We start from the raw sequence: 18,111 nt of genomic DNA on the forward strand, positions 1-18,111 counted from the left end.
AAGGGTCCCACAGTAATCTTGCTGGCTGCAATGTATGCCAGCATACCTTGCTGCTGGTGTCCCACTGTGTTCCCACCCAGCATTATCTGGCTCCACTCATCCCAACACAACTGACCACCAAGACATGTTCCTGGTGTCCAAATCATGTTTACATCCTGGAGCAAGTATGCCTCATTATTGTCTTGGTACCAATGCTACCTTCCCCTGTATGTTCTCCTTGTTGCTGTTCTTTGTTCCCACTGTAATTCAGGACAAGGGTGCTGTATACCCTACCTTGATGTGTTCCTAGATGTCCCCATGAAACTTGCACCCTGTTGTGACCTTGCTTCTATGCCTCCCAATGTAATTCTTGCCCCACTAATTTGGCTCCCAGATGTCCCACTGTAATCACCACATGAATCTGCAGACGTGGATTTTCCCGGATTGACCCCCAACAGGTCTCGGCCCTCTGAGACGTCCCTCTGGGTGTCCCTACTGTGATCTTTGCCCTGGAACTATGTTGACCGCCGTTCACTTAGTGCCCACGTCTGCTTGCTCTGTAGGTCTTCCCTCTTCTTGTATTTCCCTACTCTGATTCTGGACCAGTCACTGCATGCTGCCGGGTGGATGCCCCAAGTCGTACATCAGGAACACCATAAACCCCTCTGTGCCCTAATATTTTCAACTGCAAGAGTCAAACATTATGATGGGCTTTGTTTTTACATATCTAAACAGTAATTGAGCAACTCTTCCATAAGACAGCATAGAGCAGGAGGCTGATGCTCTCCAAGCAACATACATTTCGGGCACAGCCATGGTACCCTACCACCACAAGGATGTCATATGAACAAATGCCTTCGACATGAAACACCCAGAAACAGCCCCCAGAACCACACACATCTGCACAATAGTAAAGCAACTGGGCACTTTCCCTCACCCCTCCACCCCCGGCTCCCCAATTAACCTAGTCCCAGCAGCAGGGGTGTTGCTAGGTCTGGAAAAGATCAGGGGCTATGCTAATGTCGGGACTGTCGGGGCTTTCTAGCCTTTTGGTTGCAGCCCCTGAGCTTCTATCCGGGGTTACAACCAAAAGACCCTGGGCCATAGCCCCCTCGGAAGCCCCCAGCAACACGTCTGCCCAGCCGGCTATACAAATGGCAGTGGAGAATTGACTAAAACCCAGTAACGTCATCTTCGACTATGGCAGGACTGGGCCTGAGTGGCTCTCCAGCAAAACCAACTATGGTGGAAGAAAAGAGGCTGAACTATGTGGTGGTTTGCAGGCTATGCACAGAAGTCTAATACAGTGGAGCACTCCTCTTGCAGTGCTTTGCTGGCCCCACTGCTTGAGGCCAGGCGTCTCACCGTGAGATTCAATTACAAGTGGAAAGGATGAACCCCTACTAATGTTCAGCAGGATTCGTTAAAGTTTAACTCCTGAAAAAGTAAGCTGCTCAGCCCTTTTGCAGTCTTGCCCTTTTCCAAGAAACAAAAGCAGTGTGTGGCTGATGGATTTTTGAAGCATCTCCGAACGAGACTGACTCATAAAAGGCTTGTCCCATAGGTCTGACTCACGGCTCACCATTTCCACAAGTTGCGGGCTGAATTTTAAGTCACAACCGTCTCCTACAATATCACGGTCCTTTAAAAAGCCATTTAAACTATTCCAATGTCAGGACCCATTCATATTACTTACCATAGAATCACTGTACCAGTGTATGCCACACTGAGGATTAATCTGTTAACAATTTCTACATGAAGAGAAAACCAAAAGTGGGGGCGGCGACAGCGCAGAAGGCTCCTCTGTATGGGTGCATTGCATTTCTGGGACAAGCACGGAATATTGTGGTGCACCACAGGACCAGCAACGCTCACTCTCCCTGTCCACACACATGTGAAAAGGTTGGCCTTTTGTGACTTTAGTGCTGGAACCATTTTTGTAATACAATCAAGTAAAATATGAGACAAAGAAGTCACAATTCTCCCTGCAAAGGCAAAAGGGGCGAACTTGCCTGCACTTTGCCTGCCACGTACACCAAGCAGCCAGATTCATTTAGACGTGCCTGTCAGAAGGCGGCCCACATGTGTTGGGCTGCACTATGAGAAGTGGAAATAATGTGAGCCAAGATATTCTGTTGTAGTCGAAGCAATGCAAGCCTGGCAATTTAATTCTCATTTCTAAATTACATCCGCACTCCCGCCTTGAATACTGCCATTTAGTGTTAGTTATGGTCTCAGAGACCTATTCAAGTTTTGCAGGGCTGCAGTTCAGCACTTCCCTTTTTTAAGGTAAGCAGATGTGCGCTGACGTGTTTCCATATGCCTGCCTCAAACGCCCCACGACTGGTAAGAAAACCCATGGAGCACCATGCCCCTTCGTTGGGGTAACCACACATCCCAGGATCCCTGTAGACAGTAGGGCTTCTGCACGTGCATATCAGGACATTACATATGCACAAGTAGGGGGCCACCAGGATTACCAGTTTTGCCGCCACTGTCCAGGAATAGGGCTGTCTGTCCCCCCCCTATCTCCTGAGTTGTTTTGATTTTAAAACCCTGCCCTGGTTTTGGGGAAGGTAGTTTGTGAAGGTCCCATTATTTTTAATCACCAACAATACTCAACTAAATAAACATTAGTTGATTTTCAGAGTTTTGTAATCTGGGGATGGACTTGAACCCCCAACCTTTCAGGTACCAAGAGTATGCATTAACTGCTTGGGCCAAACAAACATGTAAATAGCAAGGCATGTAATGTCAAACAGGGTAACAACTCCTTTGTTATTTACATACTTTAAAACATTTTTTTTAGTAAAAGTGTGTTATAGTTGAGATGCTCAACTTTTCATACTAAATACCAATAACAATCAAGTTCATTGCACATACATATTACATTAAAATACATAATTCAATCAGTATTACTTAAAATAGATCATGCTTGTTATTTACGTGCTTTAAAATAGATCATGCTTGTTATTTACATGCTTTTATCAACAGTCAAAACTGCACAACTTTTATGCATATTCTGTGGAATTGTGGTGGGGTAGGGGGCCGGGTAGGTAAGGTGGGGAGGGAGTATGAGTGCGAGAAGAGAGGGGTGAATGAGTTAGGCCCCCTTATGTTGTTGGCCGTCCTGTTTTTGTTTTTTTATCAGTGTGTTTGAGCTCTGCTTGTTGGTTGCAGATGTGTGTGGGGTGTGGTGGGTGTATGTGTGTACAGTGGTGTTGCTAGGTCTGGAAAAGATCAATGGCTAAGCTAATTTTGGAACTTGCGCAACGGGGGGCTAGCTAGCATTTTGGTTGTAGCACTTGAGCTTCTATAAGGGGCTACAACCAAAAGACCCGGGGCTATAGCCCCCCAAGCTGCCCTAGCAACGCCTGTGTGTGGGGGGATTGGTGGGTGTATGGGTTTGGAGTGTGGTGAGTGTATAGGGTTTGTGTGCATCCGCCCAACACTGAGAACTCTGTCACCCACATTGTTAGTTTCTATGACGGAACCAAACAAACACTATCCATACAGCACCCATTCATTTTACCGAAAATAAATCAGAGTGATAAGTTTCACGAATACCATAATACCGAAAAAACACAGAAAATATTAAATAAATATATATGGGGCAGTGGGGTAAGGGGTTAAAATGAGTAGGGATGGGTTTGGTGTGGTGTTATAAGAAAAGGAAATCGGGGGACTTGGGAGCCCAGAATAAAAAAAATATATATATTATTTTGCTCACGATGAAATATATCACTATGATTTTTCTATTTGTAAAATCACATATACCATCCATACGAGGAGTATGACACTTTGATGTCTAGCCAATTCTAGTCATTATTTGCATGTAATGTGATGCTCTTTTCAAGTATATGTTTGCACAGACTATGGTCTTCTGAAGGGCCTTGCAACCCACAGCTCTCCACAACCTCAAGACTACATTTGAGGCGCTAACTTCAGCGATGGTGGGGGAGGGGCACACTTATTGGTGTGGGGGCATCCAACTTCTTTACGCATTCTAATAAGACTGTTCTAGTGCAGCTTCAATGTTACAGGCAATTAACTCTCTCCTTTAAGTCTGAAAGCACCCACTCCAGGAGTGCTGTGAGGATGGGAGGTCTCCTGTCCCCCTCTCCATCATTCCAGACACCCCCCTTACATGCAAGTTCTAAGCCCCCGTCATGACTTTAATTGCCCAAAAAAAAAAAAAAAAAAAAAAAAAAAAAAAAAAAAACAGGGAGTGCCCTGTGGAAGCAAGCTGGGTGTGGGGGAACTCTCTGCCGCCGGCAACCAGCAGAGAGTCTTGGAGGAATCACAGGCCAATCCCTGAAACAAAGCACTGCTAGCAGACCCACAGGGGAACGAGCAGCCAAGAGTTTAGATGCACGGCGCCCCAAGAGCAATAGGCTTGGGGGAGGCCCTGGGAAAAAAGGGGAGGGATGTAGGGGACTTGGGAGGCAATTCCAAGACCCAAATTGCGGGGGGGGGGAGGGAACGAACAACAAACTAAAAAGAGGGCAGCAAGTGAAGCTGGTTGGAGGGTAACAAGAGGAGAATACGGGGGGGTATGCTACCGGGACAAAAATTTACAGCAGGGGTAAGTCGTCACGGAGGGGGAGGGGCAAGAGGGAGGAGCTCGAGGAGGGAGGAAGAAAGGTAGGAGCATCGGGGGCGGGGGGAGTCCGGACAAGGAGGGCCAGCAAGGACAGGAAAGAGGGGGCCTGGGGGGGCGCAGCATAGGGGAACGGGGGAATGGGGGAGACAGTTGGGAAAGGAAGACAGTACGAGGGACAGGGAATCTGGAAGAGATATGACACCAGCCAAGGGGGGGAGGACACCTGCTAAGGCTGCAGTTGGAGGGGGGGGCCCCTTGAGTGAGAGGGAATTGCGATGTTTCTGGGGGGCTCGGGGACACAGCAGGGAGACCTGGGGGGGGGGGGGTTTTGGCATAACGGGGGTAAGACTAGGATGCCAATAACCGGAACAACGCGAAGGCGTAGGGGGGGCTGAGCAGAGTTTGGCAAGAAAAGGTTAGATGGACGTCGCAAGCGACGGCCAACTAGGCAGGCAGAAAGTGGGGGCCGGCATCGGAGGGCGGTGCCGGCCCAAATACGGATACGTACATAAATTGTAAGGGCACTTGTGGTGGTGCCGGTATAGAAAAATGTAAGGGCACTTGTGGTGGTGCCGGTATAGGAAATTGTAAGGGCACTAGTATGGTGCCGGTATAGGAAATTGTAAGGGCACTAGTACGGTGCCGGTATAGGAACCTGATGTTAGCGAGGCACCGCGTGGCTGCCGGTTTTAGCTAGAGCCCGAGCAGGAAACGGGGCAAGTGTGCGGGGGGTCGGGCACCCGCAACAAGACCTAGACATGGGCACGGGGGGAAATGGTGGGCACACCAAAAAATTCACTGCAAACAACGGCCGGGGTAGAGAGAGGTGGATAGTCAGGGCCGGGCTCGATCCGAGGCGTCCACCGGACGAGGACGATCAGGGGGGGGGAGGGGGAAGCCCTAGGTAGCCGCACTCGAAATAGTGTATCGGTGACGGTGAATTACGGATTGCCTGTAAGATAACTCCAAGACTTTATGCAAATAAAGCTGCTGAGGCATGTTAACTTTCCACACAAACTGGTGTCGTGTCAATTTTCTACTGCTTGCATGGTATGACTGATTAGGAATAGAGGGGGGGGGGTAAGAAAGGACGGATAAAGGGGGGGGGAAGGCAAGGCGCTGAGTGCCCACGCTACGGCGGGCGAACGCGCCGGCGAAGCAGGCATGGCGAGCGCCGCCCCTTAGTGGGGGCGGTACAGGCCGCCCTTCCCCTCCCCCCACACACGTAAGGGAAATGCGCCGGGGGGGCGGATGATGACGGAAAGGGGCCCGCCCCCCCTGGCAGGGCGCGAAAGCTTCGGGGCAGGGCGGGAAACCGGGGAGAAGCCGGGCATAAAAGCCTGTGCTGGTGTGAGCATTCACACATCCTCCCTCGGTTTCCCGTCTTGCCGGAGCTGCGTTCTTTTTTCCCACCCACCCTCCCGACAAAAAAGTATGTGAATAATTTTTCAATTTTGTTTTACAGGTCGCCCAGCGGAGTTACATTGCAATCCCTTTACAAAGCACTGCTAGCAGACCCACAGGGGAACGAGCAGCCAAGAGTTTAGATGCACGGCGCCCCAAGAGCAATAGGCTTGGGGGAGGCCCTGGGAAAAAAGGGGAGGGATGTAGGGGACTTGGGAGGCAATTCCAAGACCCAAATTGCGGGGGGGGGGGAGGGAACGAACAACAAACTAAAAAGAGGGCAGCAAGTGAAGCTGGTTGGAGGGGAACAAGAGGAGAATACGGGGGGGTATGCTACCGGGACAAAAATTTACAGCAGGGGTAAGTCGTCACGGAGGGGGAGGGGCAAGAGGGAGGAGCTCGAGGAGGGAGGAAGAAAGGTAGGAGCATCGGGGGCGGGGGGAGTCCGGACAAGGAGGGCCAGCAAGGACAGGAAAGAGGGGGCCTGGGGGGGCGCAGCATAGGGGACCGGGGGAATGGGGGAGACAGTTGGGAAAGGAAGACAGTACGAGGGACAGGGAATCTGGAAGAGATATGACACCAGCCAAGGGGGGGAGGACACCTGCTAAGGCTGCAGTTGGAGGGGGGGGCCCCTTGAGTGAGAGGGAATTGCGATGTTTCTGGGGGGCTCGGGGACACAGCAGGGAGACCTGGGGGGGGGGGGGGTTTTGGCATAACGGGGGTAAGACTAGGATGCCAATAACCGGAACAACGCGAAGGCGTAGGGGGGGCTGAGCAGAGTTTGGCAAGAAAAGGTTAGATGGACGTCGCAAGCGACGGCCAACTAGGCAGGCAGAAAGTGGGGGCCGGCATCGGAGGGCGGTGCCGGCCCAAATACGGATACGTACATAAATTGTAAGGGCACTTGTGGTGGTGCCGGTATAGAAAAATGTAAGGGCACTTGTGGTGGTGCCGGTATAGGAAATTGTAAGGGCACTAGTATGGTGCCGGTATAGGAAATTGTAAGGGCACTAGTACGGTGCCGGTATAGGAACCTGATGTTAGCGAGGCACCGCGTGGCTGCCGGTTTTAGCTAGAGCCCGAGCAGGAAACGGGGCAAGTGTGCGGGGGGTCGGGCACCCGCAACAAGACCTAGACATGGGCACGGGGGGAAATGGTGGGCACACCAAAAAATTCACTGCAAACAACGGCCGGGGTAGAGAGAGGTGGATAGTCAGGGCCGGGCTCGATCCGAGGCGTCCACCGGACGAGGACGATCAGGGGGGGGGAGGGGGAAGCCCTAGGTAGCCGCACTCGAAATAGTGTATCGGTGACGGTGAATTACGGATTGCCTGTAAGATAACTCCAAGACTTTATGCAAATAAAGCTGCTGAGGCATGTTAACTTTCCACACAAACTGGTGTCGTGTCAATTTTCTACTGCTTGCATGGTATGACTGATTAGGAATAGAGGGGGGGGGGGTAAGAAAGGACGGATAAAGGGGGGGGGAAGGCAAGGCGCTGAGTGCCCACGCTATGTAAAATGCATGAGAGTCAATGGTTGGTCCTCATCAAGGTACGTGAGTGGGTGCGCGCGAGTGTTTGTGCATTGTGGCATGTTTGATGTGGTGCAAATATTGACAATGTAAACTGTGTCGGGTTTCACACACGTATACACCTTTAAAAATGTTGCCTTTTCATTCGAATAAACAGTGCAGTGCTTCCATTATTTCTCCTGTGAACAAAACGGGTTTGAACGGCTCGGCATCAGCCAACTGTCAAGCATGCCTCGCCAGACTGCGCTCACACAACCAGACACGTTTTACTCTGTGCCTCATTCCCTTTCCTTCAGGAAACCAAGGGCTGTCTCCTTGACTGTACACTGAGGTTACATCCGTGTCAATACTCTGTCCACTCCCAGCTTATCCTGCCTCTGACTGACATAACGGCGGGGGAGCGAAACTGTCCCTGGACAACAGCAATAATTAAATTGCAGGAGAAGGCCAAAGATCAGCGCCGCTTTTTCAAATTAAATTTAAAACTTGCTCTGCTTTGCTAAGGGATTGGCAGATTTTTTACAAATAACATCAGCAGGCCTTTTAGGGGGGAACCGCGGCCGCATTCGAATGGAGTCATTAGGCAATACATTTATTTTGAAGCCAATTAACCTTTTGTCAGAGAAACGTCTGCGCTGTAATGATTTCAGCCATAGAGGTCGGCCTCTAACAGAGGCACGTAGGACAGCGATTACGCCGGCTGACGCATGCCGCAGAGCGCGCGCACGGCGACGGAATGAGGATCTGCCTTCGTTTGTATTCCACTCTGCATTTCCAAGGGAGCAAGCAATCTTGACCTATCCATTTAGGTAATTAAAGCCTCCATTTGGAGGTGTCCTGCAGGAAGGTGAAATTTGGGCCTGATAAATGGCTCCTGCTCCCTGGATCCAGGCACTTCCATCGTTTGATGGACTGCCTGAAAACGGCTGGGTTGCCAGGTCCTCATAAAAATAGAGATGAATTGGGCAGCCTGCAATTCTCCGAGGCAAAGCGGCGGTGTCCTCTTCCCTTATGCAGGATATAATTTAATTGTTAGGCAAGGCGGACGGGCTGGCTCTTGGGGCCGGTCTCCTAAAGGCTACACCCACCAGCTTGCACTTGCTGGGAAATTACTGCAGTTTATTTACTCACAAGCCAACCCTGCTTGGCCAACGGAGATGTCACTTCAGTAAGTACAGCTGGCACTCGCAGATGCGCGCTCACGTACCTTCCAGGCGATTTTGTTTCCCCTCGAGTCGTGCTCAAGGGCGATCGGGAAGTCGCCGCGCTCATAAAACTTGCGAAAGGCTGTGGGCTTTGCGGGTCTTTCCTTGAACGCTCCGGCGGTGGGAGGGCCCCGGACCTGCAAAGCAGAGCCAAACAGAAATAATTATTTCAACGCATACAGTATAAATATACAAGCAATTAACATTATGAAACAACAAACTCCAGCATTAAAATGCACACATTTTAACTTCTTTTGCCTTGATAATAAAGGCAGCCACGACCCTGAGTGTGCAGATCACATTCTTTGAGATTGGTAACAATTTGACAGCAGCTGTCAACGGATGGAAACGACAGGCCGAATGCCCTTCTCCCCACCCCTGCAAGTGTGGGGACCAGAGCCAGCCTTAGGGCAGGGCGGGTCTGGCGACCTCCTGGCGCAGCATAGACCCCCAGGAAGCCATTAGCCCCCCCGCCACGCCAGCTCGGGGTATCTTTCAGGGGCTTCCCCGAGCTGGCATAGGGAGAGAAGGCATGGCAGGAGCTCTTTTGTTACTAAATACAGCCGCAGCGGCTGGGCGCTTTTAATAACAATGGGGTGCTGATGCTTGGCACTGACACTGGAGTGAGGTGGGTTTTCATTAGAATAGTGCGCTCATGCATTAGCACGAGAGCCTTGTTCCAGTGATTAACTCCCTGCACAGGCGACAGAGCAGGCAGTTAAACAAAAACAAAAAAATGGCGGCACCCCCCTTCTTCCAACAGCATTGACCAGGGGCGTGCCTGGGGGGGGGGATACATTTGTCGTAAACCGCCCTGGGCACTGCCACTGCGAAGGCCGGCACTGGTCGGGACCCTACTTCACCCCCTTTGCTTTCTCAGGGAAATTGCTCCCCTACTTGGCGACCCGCAGCAAGGCAAGCAAAAAAGGAGCTGCCAAATGCTACCATTTCAGGAGGTGAACCACTTTATATACAGGGCCTCCCATCAGGTTTTTAGCAAAGAAGGATGCCTTCTTCTAGAACAGTCCAAGCACAAGTAGAGCAGGCCTAGTAGCAAAACAGACAAAGGCTTGCACTCCATCTCTCTAGAAAATCAGCTGGCATATTTCATAGTTTTGCTCTGCAAACCTTAACACAATGCATCAAATTGCTACCCTTTTGCTTCCCCTAGTCCGCTTGATAGTCTGTTTCCAATATTGTCTCTTCCTATATTGATACAAGGAAGGACTGTAGGAGACACCACCTTTGCTGTTTCAGGAAAATAGACTCTGGATTATTTCTTCTTGCCATCCCGAAGGATCACTTGCTTTATGAGGTTCTTAATAAAAAAAAATGAACAACAAGTACTGTGACTCTTGAAAGGGGCTCGATGCAGATTATAGCACACTCGGGGGGCGGGGGGATCTGGGGGGTTGGCCGAGTATGCGAATACTGCACCACTTTCAGGGGCCAGAGATGTTGCATGTGATTTGCCATGAGGGCAAGCAGAAGAAGACTAAAGGCAATTTTTTGTTGTTGCTGTGGCTAGGTGGACATCGACATGGTGAGCCGCAACAAAGAGGGAGAGAATCTCCCGCCAAACACTATTTACTCCAGCGAGGCCCACCCCAGAGCATGGCATCAGTTCTGGAGAGTAGGAGAGGGTAACAGGAAGAAAACGTTGCAGCCAGGACTGAGCAGACATGATGGGACGAGAAAATAACGGGCAACATGCTGGAGGAATGAGATCGCCATTTATCCCCTGGCTGCCCTTAAAGCACATATTGGCTCCAATGTACACGCAGAGTCCTGGCACTCCAAGTGTTTGGGATGTTAAAGGAGCACTTTTGTTAATATCTCCTTAGAAGACAAAGTGAGGATTTCCGGTCTAGGTAAGGGACAGTCTGAAGAAAAAAAAAAACAGGTCACAACAGAGGCTAAATCATGCATTTTTTAATGAAAATACAAGAGCTGTTTAAATGCTACAAACCATCTTATGGGTGCCCATGTGGGCATTTGTAAGAGCATCAAGAGATAACAGGATAAACAAATGACCTGTGTAGAAATAGCTATTTGGAGGGCCACACAGGGTAATTGTGGAGTAGGATGGTAGTATTTCCTGGAAAAACCGAACCATTTTGGGTTCAAGCCAGGGACGATGGCTGAGAACAAAATGAGGGATGCTTTTGGGGCACTTGCCCATTTTAGAGAACATTACAGTAACATTTGGGGCCAAGCCAGATGTCTTGGGAGAGTAAAAGCACCTGGATTCTGCTGTGACATTTTAATGTTTGCATTATTTTTTTTCAGATGCAATATCTACACTCGCCACTGGGTCAGGCTTTATCAACAAAATAGTATCATGGCAGGGATCAACTAGTCAAGGCGTAGCAATAACATGCAAAGTACAACACGCTTGTGATTGACAGACACCTAGACACCTTAGGTGTTTTGCCCGAAGCGAGGAGAAATCATTCACTCATTCTTCAAAAGTAGGACAGCAGTAACGGGCTAATCCCACTTCAAGCTACCGAACACATGTCTGAAGACTACTACTAATTCTGCAATGGCTAGGTGGTATCCAATACAAACAGCACACTCAGCATAGGACATTTCCTATTAGGAATTGCAAATCTAGGGCCCTCATCAAATTCATCCACCAAAGCAAGACAATTTAGGAAATCCTGATACATGTTCTCATCATTGCTTAAATCATTTAAATAAAACAATGTACTCGCATTTGTAGGTTCAGTTAAATGTTTTACAAGCTCCTTATTTGAAAATGTAGGATACCTTAACAGTTTGTTTAATATTGCTGCCATGAAAGCTCACCCAATGTATTGGAAGACGGGCAGGATTTTTTTTCAACTTTCAATAACAAACAAGGCTCTGTGGATGCTGAGCCTCAGTGATTCGTCGCATGTTATCAAGGGTTCATTATTTATTTTTTCTTCAATAGAAAAAACAATAGCATTCTGTTCTTATGACAGGGAACAGAGCCAAGACTTAGCATACAAACAGAAGACTTTAGGACTCCACACTACTTCGAGGTAGGGAGGGTTTCAATGTCAAAGTAAAACTGCCCCAATGGTGAATTCTCACCCTCTCTCACTAGTCACCCTTTAACACATCCTTGCATTGGCATAACAAGAAGGTATCTGTCGCCCATGGCCCAATTTAGGCCCGGCTAGGCAGGGCTGCACATGCTTGTTCCCTGGGGGAAATAAAGACACGGACACCAGGGTGGAGAAAAGAATGTTATTATTTTGTGCATACGTTTGTGTGTATATTTAACTCCATCATGCATCTGTGTCTTGGTAGGCTGGATGGAATGCAGTGAGCAAAAGGAACACAAAACGATGGACACAGCCTTCCCTGCTAAGGGCAGCCAGCACTGGGCAGGGGGGCGGGGGTGGAGACACTCTTGAAAAACGATGGTTGCGGGCATAGGGAGAAGCAGGAGGCCAAGACGAACATCTCATTGGGAGGGTCGTGACCTCGAGTGGTCCCCGTTAGGGAGAATTCTCATTTCTGTGCTAATTCCATTCTACCTTGGAGACCCCCAGCTCTTTTGCTGGACTTTAGGACTTAATTTGTAATCCTGGAAAGAGTGAAACCCTTCCCCACTCCCTCATGCATTTTTCTCTGATTTGAACCCTGTGTTTCTTTTGGTTTTGGAGTCTGACAAACTCCATAGGCATCATCTTTTTGTATTGTGACAGCACCTTCAGTGCAGTGCCACAGAGAAATCCTTTGGATTTCTGTTAATGTTTATATACCTTCTCTTGGATAAACTACTGTTTCCAAGAGTAGTAAAGTGAATTTGACTTTACTTACTTTTTCTCTTTGTAGACCCATTACACACTATCTTACATAGAGGGCTGGAGGAGTTACTTAGTATCCCCTTTGTCTGCCTTCTCATGAAACATCTACTATGTTACTCTTACTACAATTAATGGCTGTTGGCAGTGGTTTAATTTTCCTACCATTGTGCGTTTTTACCCCAGCTTGAATCCTCAGCTACAGTATTACACTCATGGGTGCCCATTTAGTCAAAATGTCCCTGGTCTTCTTTTTTCGCCATTTCTGGTTTGTAATGCCCTTCTTGAAATTTACTTTGTGCGCCAAACCAGGTTTGGTCCCTTTTTTCGTTTCGTCTTTGGAGGGATTCACAGATGAAGCCTGCCTCTGCTTCCAGCGGGTCTGGCAGGATAGGAAGCAAGGAATGTTCCCAAAACTCTGTGCTTAGTCTCCTTGGTTACAGGAAAGCACCCAAAGGTAATTGGTTGGCTGGCTCTCCTTGGAGGACAGACAACCTGCGGTGTGAGTGACAACTAGGCTGCAAATGAATGGGAGAAACTTGCATAAAAGGCAAGGTCCTTTTGCAAGGGAGGCAGGGTCGACCACTGGACAAAGGAACTAAAGATGAAACTGGAAGAGAAGCTTGCTGCACCCTCCTGGACCGTTGGTTTGCCCGGTGAAACCCTGCTGCAGTGCTGAAGCTCCAATTTTCCCATCGACTAGAGAAGCCCGGAACTGATAACTTCTTCCCTTGGGTTGGTGGGACCAACTGACTCCAAGACAAACTTGACTGGAGCCCCTCTCCCTGCTGGTTGTACTTCTTTGCTGCGGCTGGAACCGAGTGCCAGGGGACAGGAACACCAGAATCGAGTGCATTGTTTTTAAGCCGGACCAGAGCTCCAGGAAGAGCCTCTGGATTCCCTCGAAGCAGGACTTTCCAAGCCTGAGCCACCTCACCAGAGTGCTGGACCGCAGCAGCAAGGAGAGCCCATGAGGTGTCCAAGAACCGTGGTGGTGCTATTTGCAAGTAGCTGAAAACACAAAGTGACGCTGATCTGGAGTAAATTAATTGCTGCCGCCGACCTCCAAACCTTAGTGCAGGAGTCCCCAGACGTCCTCCCTCTTGTCCCCACAACTGAGGCCCAAGAACAACAGTACCTGCAGGACTACAACACCAACAGAAGCCAGCTGGAACCTTTTCTTCAGACTCAAGGTACTGTGTAACTAGGGGTACTTACCTCTTGTGTGTAGTTTGCTTGCTCTCACTGGAGACTTCATTTGCCGCCCTTTGCAAAGTTGCTTGCAGCTTTGCTTTTCACAAGCCTCCCAGCTTGCGGCTCAACAATGATTCTTTTTACAACAAAACTCTTTAACATTGTGTAAGACTGTTGTGCTATCTTCAAGAAGTGCCTCAGCTCCCCTAGACTTTGCTCAATTGACATTGGCTGTCCATGCTCCCTGAAGACTCTTCTTACTCTCTGACTTTGTGTTTATCTGTTCCCCAAAAAGTCATACATAAGGTACTTGTATAGCTGGGTAAGGGTTAACCTATATTTCATTTGGGGATTGTGAAGTGCTAACCTGTTTGGAGAAACCTGTTAACCTTTGTTTCCTTCCCTAAGCTATTCCTTTTTCCACAAACCTCAGTATTGCATGAAGTGTAAAAGTAACATCAATGTCCACAGTGTCCTAGCAATTGAAGTCACCTCAGTGTGTAGGAAGAGTGTGTGACATCCCAAAAGGGTATCTACTTACTTACTGAAACCGAAGGAGTATTTTTGAAGTGTATTTTATTGTTGCATATGGCCCTTTATAAAGAAGGCTTATTTTAAAACGGACTGTTAAATTAATAAATTATTATTTTAATAAATTATTATTATAATAAGAAACCTTTAGTGAAAGTGTTATTTCAATACTTTTCACTGTGAATCTATGTTATACCTCTACAGCTCATACCAACTTGTGTAATACAGACCTACACCAAAGGTTTGGTTACCAAGAGGACAAGACTGGTGTAGTCTCCCACAGGGGTACTACATACAATCTTGCCCAACAGTCCCTCCAGGGCTAGAAACACCTCCATAAGCAGTACAGGACAGAAATGCAAGGAGCAGTTTGTGGAGAAGAGCAGGACCACCCACACCAAGCGAAGTATAGACGATGAAGTCCTCCCCACCCGACTTTGAAGTAAAGTCATGGGACACAGCATGGAGTTGGGCATGCCCCCACAGGGTATGGGGACCACTACAGATATATGACATGTGGCTGTGATGCAGCAGCTCCACAGGGGCATGGGACACTGCATGGAGTTGGGCGTGCCCCCACAGGGTATGGGGACCACTACAGATATATGACATGTGGCTGTGATGCATCAGCTCCACAGGGGCATGGGACATTGCATGGAGTTGGGCGTGCCCCCACAGAGTATGGGGACCACTACAGATACATGACATGTGGCTGTGATGCAGCAGCTCCACAGGGGCATGGGACACAGCATGGAGTTGGGCGTGCCCCCACAGGGTATGGGGACCACTACAGATACATGACATGTGGCTGTGGTGCAGCAGCTCCACAGGGGCATGGGACACAGCATGGAGTTGGGCGTGCCCCCACAGGGTATGGGGACCACTACAGATATATGACATGTGGCTGTGATGCAGCAGCTCCACAGGGGCATGGGACACTGCATGGAGTTGGGCGTGCCCCCACAGGGTATGGGGACCACTACAGATATACGACATGTGGCTGTGATGCATCAGCTCCACAGGGGCATGGGACACTGCATGGAGTTGGGCGTGCCCCCACAGGGTATGGGGACCACTACAGATATACGACATGTGGCTGTGATGCAGCAGCTCCACAGGGGCATGGGACACAGCATGGAGTTGGGCGTGCCCCCACAGGGTATGGGGACCACTACAGATATATGACATGTGGCTGTGATGCAGCAGCTCCACAGGGGCTTGGGACACAGCATGGAGTTGGGCGTGCCCCCACAGGGTATGGGGACCACTACAGATATATGACATGTGGCTGTGATGCAGCAGCTCCACAGGGGCATGGGACACAGCATGGAGTTGGGCGTGCCCCCACAGGGTATGGGGACCACTACAGATATATGACATGTGGCTGTGATGCAGCAGCTCCACAGGGGCATGGGACACTGCTAAATACTGCAACAGACGAGAGGACAAGCAGCGATGAGGCCGCGCGCAACATGGTGTACGGAGTACCGCTTGAGAAGAAAAGTGCCTGGGTGTGGGCTAGCCGCTGGGAGTCAGGGGGTAGGGGCTGGCCCCAGCTCCGTACATCAAGCAACACCAAGACTGAAGGTACTGTCATGGGCCCCAGGATGTGGTCGACTGCAACAGCCACACTCAGGTAAACACTTCATTAGTGTGTGTAATGTATTTAAATGTGTGTTTAATGTATTTATGAATGTGTTTATGTTTAGGTTGATATTTGCAGTTATTGATGTATATAGAGTTGGTTATTGATTTATATAAATCTAGAGGCTAGATAAGGACAGGTATAAGGAGGTATCCCTACATGAGACAGGAAAGAGAAGTGGGGGCCCATCAAAGGCTGCCTATGGGCTGAAGACAATTACTGGTGCCATCTTCTGGCCCTCCAACGTAAGGATCTACCTGCGATCTCAGACAGAGAGGGAGGACTGAAGGGGCAGATCCCTCAGAGGGAAATCACAACAGGGGAACAAAGAAGAGAAGCATTACAGTTGCAAGATTCAGTAATTATTGTATAGTTGTGTTTTGTTAAAAAAAATAAAATGTGGTCCCCATTGGGATCCCTTAAAAAAATCCACTTTGTTGTCTGTCACAGTGTGCAGAGTAAGGTAAGAACTTGGGGCGCAGCCCAGCTCCTATTTGATATGATATATTTTATTTATATAGCGCCTATACAAAATGTGTTTAAAAGCACTTCAAGGCAAGGGAGGGAACAAGGGAAAATACAAAAACATTCTTACAGGCCATGAACAGTAAGGATGTGAAATTAACTATCGTACTCGGCCTGACGACATTTCAGATAGTGCAAGAGCTAAAACATAGATAAGGAAGGGAGGGGGAGAGTGGGAAGGAAATGGAAACAGACAGGCGACTACTGTACTAGGCCTGACGACATTTCTGGTAGAGCCGGAGAAAACAAAAGGTGAGGGAGAGGGGTGCAGAAAGGGAGGGGAGGAACAAAACAAGCGACTTTTAGTACAACACCTTTATTTTGGAGGTTGCATAGTGCCCCTTCCTGTCGAGCTTGTCTGGGGGTGAGGGTGTTCTGATGGGGTCCATCCCTGAACCCAGGGTAAGAAATGTGTGCCTTTGCCATGGGCTGGGGCCAGAAAAATCAGTGCTGCACATCCATTTGGCCGAGGAGGATCTCTGGGTCAGCAGATACATCGGGGCGAGATGTTAGCTATTGGGAAAGGTGCCCCAATCATGCTAAGTGTTGTTTAGGTGCTTTTCAGAGAGCCTTGAATGGCGCATGTCGCTTAGCTGTAACTCCTGTTCTAGAGCATTGGTATCGTTAATGAATTTACATGTTTTGAATATTCCCGTCGACAGGCTGGCAATCCTCTGTAACCTTAATATTATAGCTTATAATAAAGTCTTCTAGGCTCTGTTTAGTAGCCCATTGCTGTCCTTTTGGCTGTATTCTGCCCCATCCAATGGGATGTTGAGTATCTAGCCCCACCAAGGAGGCCATCTTCAGATTCTAACCCCAGAGAGATGAGCTAGCATAATATAGCCTTACCACATAAGAGGTGGTTGGTTGGCACATATGAATCCATGAAAGGCACCAAAGTTGGAGAACAGGAGTTACAGTTAAGCAACATACTCCTCCAGCACTGGACCGTTCATGGATTCACATGCTTTGAATAGAGTACACAGCAGTTTACATTCTTGCATTGGAGGTGGTAAGGGAGAAAAGGCATACCTTATTGAAATAGGTGTTGTAGGTCACCTCTTCTGACCCTTACGTCTGCTTCCCCTTGTTCCTCCATATAGCAGTGCTCAACGAATGTGTGCAGTACTGCCCAGGTTGCTGCCTAGCAAATGTCTGCGCATAACACCGCAGATGAACCTATTGTTCTGGTAGAATGCGCACATATGGACCCTTCTAGGGGTCTATTGGCTTGTATATGCGACATTGCGATTGTAGCAGACACCCATCTTGCAATTCCTTGTTTGGAAATGGGTCAAACCCCGTTAGGGGCTCCAAAAGCTACAAACAGCTGCAATGTTTGACAAAAGTCTGCAGTCCCGTCTATATAGAATTTCAAAACTCTCCAAAGATCCAGAGAGAGCAGCAAAGTTCTGCTGGAGTAGAAGGTCTTGCAAAGAACACTGGTTCAGTTACTTCCGCTTGTAGGTGGAATTCTGACAGTACTTTAGGAATGAAGGTAGGATTTGGTTTCAGGATGACCTTGTTGGTCTCAAAAGGGAGGTATGGTGGTTTGACGAATAAGGCATGCATTTCTGATACCCGTCGGAATGACGTGACTGCTACTGGAAATGGTGGCTTCCATGAGACATTTTATGCCCGCAGTGGCCATTGGCTCAAACGGTGGTCTCATTTGTGCTGTTAGGACC

At 48.9% G+C, this 18,111-nt stretch overlaps 1 protein-coding gene across 3 annotated transcripts in view; it reads right to left on the reverse strand.

Moving 5' to 3' along the window:
* Window positions 1–18,111, reverse strand: part of PACRG (parkin coregulated) — a 1,057,472-nt gene that overhangs the window by 743,131 nt on the left and 296,230 nt on the right. For all 3 annotated transcript variants that reach the window (XM_069607688.1, XM_069607689.1, XM_069607690.1), the window contains exon 2: window positions 8,728–8,862. In XM_069607688.1, coding sequence (XP_069463789.1) covers window positions 8,728–8,862 — 135 coding nt within the window. The remainder of the gene's footprint in view (window positions 1–8,727; window positions 8,863–18,111) is intronic.

Source organism: Ambystoma mexicanum, chromosome 4q (assembly GCF_040938575.1).
Source record: "Ambystoma mexicanum isolate Mex_15411 chromosome 4q, UKY_AmexF1_1, whole genome shotgun sequence".
NCBI classification, from domain to species: Eukaryota; Metazoa; Chordata; class Amphibia; order Caudata; family Ambystomatidae; genus Ambystoma; species Ambystoma mexicanum.